Genomic DNA, 3,942 nt, shown 5'->3' with positions numbered 1-3,942 from the left:
TGGAATCACTGTTCCACTATAAAATTACCCTTCTTTATGATTTACAAACAGGTTGACAATCTATTAATAATACAAATGAACATTTTGTTTATAAATACAAATGGTTTAAATTTCGTTTGTGAAGAATCACAAACGATCATTATACAAACTGGCTTTATTCCGTTTCTAATCCATTTGTAAATAATTTTACAAATGGACTTTTCTACATTACAACCAAAAAAATCTGCTTATAATTTAGAAAAAGCGTTATTATATTTTTTATCAATAAAAATTTTTTTAAAATTAATGAACTAATTAATAAAATCAAATAGATTAGTTAATATATATATATATATATATATATATATATATATATATAATTTATCGAGTTTAATTATTTTTTATTAAATTTTAAAATAATAAAAAAGTTTATGATTAAATTAATAAAATTAAAAAATTTATTTAAAATTGATAATTAACATAAAAAAATTTTATTTTTATTTTTATTTTGTCTTTTAGCCTAAATTAAAATATATAAAAACTTTTTATCCATGTGCTACATTTCGCTTGTCTATCGGTTTGTTGAATACTCACTTTGAAAATTTGGTTTCGAGGCACAATTTGTTCGCAATGGGCCTGAAATTTGGGCTTCCATTTGTGAAGATCACACATGTTATTTTTTCTCTTTATTTGTTGGCTCTTGCAAGTTGAGTAATACAGAGATGGAACGGATGAAATATTTTTAAGTATTTAATTTGATTAAATTCTATTGAAATGAATTTAAATAATGTATAATCAAGTTTGAAATTTTAAATTAAAAAAAATAATGGCCATATTGAGATATGTTTGAATTTTATGAATCTACAATAATATTTATAAATTTTTAATATTATATTTTATTTAAATAAAATTTAAATGTGTTATAGAATTATTAAATTTTAATATATAACTTATTAATAAAAATATATTTTTATATCAATTGTTAATTATGTAATAATCGAATTTGTGGCAAGTACAAATAATTTAGAATTTGTTGCCATCCTTTGAGTCGTGAGCTTTGCTCTTAATTTCTTATGTTGTATTTTTCAAGGTTTTCAAACCTGGTTGGTAAGTGAATGGGCGAATACAAAGAGTAAGGATTTAAGATTCAATTGAATTTAAATTAAGATTTAATATGTATAATATTAAATATATTATAAATTAATATTGTTTTAAAAATTATAAAAGATAAGGTATTATTATAATTAAAAACTTTGATGTATTTTATAAATAATAATTAAAATAAATTTAGGTAAATTTTAATGTGTAAATAAATTTTTTAGAAATAATTTAATAATCCCATCGATGTGCCTTATTAAATAATTTTTAGTGAGTGACACGGTAGGATTCTCTAGTTATATGGTCAGTTCATTTTAGTATAAGGCGAGTTTGTGAAAATAAAGATTTGCGAGTGAATCAGACCGAAACTGGCCAGTCCGATCTAGTTTTGACAACCATGTTATTTTTGTATAGTTGATATTGTTGATTTTTTTCTAAGTTAATTAATATTATGGAAAATTTTTATCTATATTTAAATGTATAATTTAATTTATATACTTATTTAATAAAAAAATTAATAAAATCATAATTTTAAATAGAATATATTATATTTTTAAATATTATAATTATAATTTTAAATAATATATTAGTCATTGATTAAAATACTTTCATACATCATAGTACTGATAAGAGCAACTCTTGAATCATATTTGATACAGTGATTTTGATTAATAGAGGAATATGATGTTCATTGAGGAGAAATTTTTGTTGAATTTAAAATATAAATATGTATGATTTATATATTTAATATATGAGTTTTATCATACATTTTATATCTTAGATCCATAGTCAATTGGATTTAGACAAAAAAATCTGTTAATTGAAAACTCAATTTCCTTTCCTATCACCAACTTATGTTTGATTGACATATATGCACAAGAAGTTAAAAAGTTGGCTTTTTAGAAAAAAAATTAAATAAGCACACAACATTTTTATTTACTTATATATATTAAAAATTAATTAAAATTGAATTTGATACATTAGCTGAAAAAAATTATTAAAACAACAAAACAATTTTTGCTAAATTATTTTTTTTACCAGCATTTAAATTTTTTTTAAAGTGCTTTTTTTTAACCCCAAAACTTAATATTACTTTAATAGAACACAGCACTTTTCTTTGACAGTAAACAGATGTCAACATAACACAACTCAACATTCTTATTTCTTATTCAATATAAAGAGTGAAGAAACCCTCTGCTACTGCTAGGATTTCGACCTTAAACAAACATAGAACAATGTCCAATCTACTTACTAACAAACGTTATCCTTATAATAGTCATCACAGTTGAAGGTAAATAAATGATGAGAGCGAGAGCCACAATGGTGCATAGTGATATTACAGCTGCCTGAGTCTCACCAATCCCACACGACATATTCCCAATTTTTATCTGAACAACATCAACCATTGAAAGCGTCAAAAACACCACCCCAACTGCCGATGCCAACACCGATAACAGGCTCATAAAACCTCTTCTTGGCTTTATTACACGATAATTTAAAATGTCCAGATCATTTTCAGTGTTATGGACACTGAGATAAAGCTTGAGTGATTTGGCTACCAGGCTAGAAAAGAGGAAGCAAGCGAATGATACAACTTCATACACAACGAGCCTCTTTTCCATCTTGACGCCTGGTGCACATTCGGGTCGATTATCAAGGCTCTGTTGGTTGGGAGATGCAAAGGATAAGCCCAAGAAGATGGCTATTGTGAAGGAGTTCACGCTAACAAAGTCATCCAGTGCGCTTAATCGAACCTCTTTAAAATTTTCAACGTCTTCTAGTTTTTTCTTCATCCAGCCTACATCATTCAGTGGTTGAGTAGCCGTTGCCCTGAATTCACTCGTGAAACTAAAATAGTTAGCTGTAAATAATATACACAAGCCATAATTAATTAAGCAAACGGATCAAGAGAATAAGCAATCAAGTACCTCTCGCCCATACTGTTTCTTGTCATTGCAATGGAAGGAGATTATGCAAGTTGCTATGGCCAGCTCGAAATTTTCTGCTTAGCTACTTGGTACAAATAGCCAGAAAATTGTTACCAATTTTGGATGGATATCTACCATATTTCTTTTGATATTTAATTAATTTTATATAAATTATATTAAATTTCATCTATAAAATTAATAAAATTATTAACAGATTTATATATGAAAAGAAAATTATTCCATTAATTAGCAATCAATCTAATTTTGAAACTAGTTAATCCTAATTCACAACGGCGTACACAAAATTTACAAGCAAGCATTTGATAAAATAATTATCTAAGTTTTGAAATCACAGTCATTTCCCATGTGGGTGACCTCATTGATTATCTAAGTTTTGTTCAAACAATGACCTCACTCATCAATTATCATTTGGGATTATTTAGGGGAGGAAAATTTAAAATGTATGACTAGTTTTAATAATTATTATTGTAAATTTTAGTATATCTTGATATATTATTCATAGCCGGACCCGTTAAACTTTTATTCATATAACGACCTAACTTTTGATTGTGACATGCATTAAAATATAGATAAATTTAAGGTCATTAAAGTCATGGTGTCTCAAATGTATGAATATGATATTTGCCATATTATTGACAACAAGAAAAGGAAGATGCACGACAAAATGTGTAGGTCCGTAATGAAGGGATCTAAAAGGCTTAATTTCATTTAGGGTTGCACATGGATCGGATTGGATAGATTCAACGCATTTTATCAAGCCAAATGAAAAAAAGTAGATTTTGATAGTATTTAAATTGAAATCAATAAATTAAATTAGAAAATCACATATGTTCAATTTTTATATTAATCAAATTGAGTTCGGTTTGGGTAGTTTTTATTTGTTTTAATATTTTTTAGACTTTTATAATTCAATTTT

General features: G+C 25.6%; 1 protein-coding gene across 2 annotated transcripts; it reads right to left on the bottom strand.

Annotated features, from left to right (window-relative positions):
- Positions 1–2,211: 2,211 nt before the first annotated feature.
- LOC110635405 (uncharacterized) lies at positions 2,212–3,106 on the bottom strand. 2 transcript variants are annotated; one of them, XM_021784717.2, is made up of 2 exons: positions 3,006–3,106; positions 2,212–2,907 (listed from the first exon to the last, which is right to left on the bottom strand). In XM_021784717.2, the coding sequence occupies exons 1-2, from the start codon at positions 3,029–3,031 to the stop codon at positions 2,322–2,324; spliced, it is 612 nt and encodes a 203-aa protein (XP_021640409.2). In that variant the 5' UTR covers positions 3,032–3,106; the 3' UTR covers positions 2,212–2,321. The 2 variants fall into 2 exon arrangements, with proteins under 2 accessions (XP_021640409.2, XP_021640408.2); XM_021784716.2 differs by having other exon boundaries at positions 2,212–2,925; positions 3,006–3,062.
- Positions 3,107–3,942: the final 836 nt, after the last annotated feature.

This window comes from Hevea brasiliensis, chromosome 7, assembly GCF_030052815.1.
Source record: "Hevea brasiliensis isolate MT/VB/25A 57/8 chromosome 7, ASM3005281v1, whole genome shotgun sequence".
NCBI lineage: Eukaryota > Viridiplantae > Streptophyta > Magnoliopsida > Malpighiales > Euphorbiaceae > Hevea > Hevea brasiliensis.
This window is presented reverse-complemented; position numbering and strand designations above follow the sequence as displayed.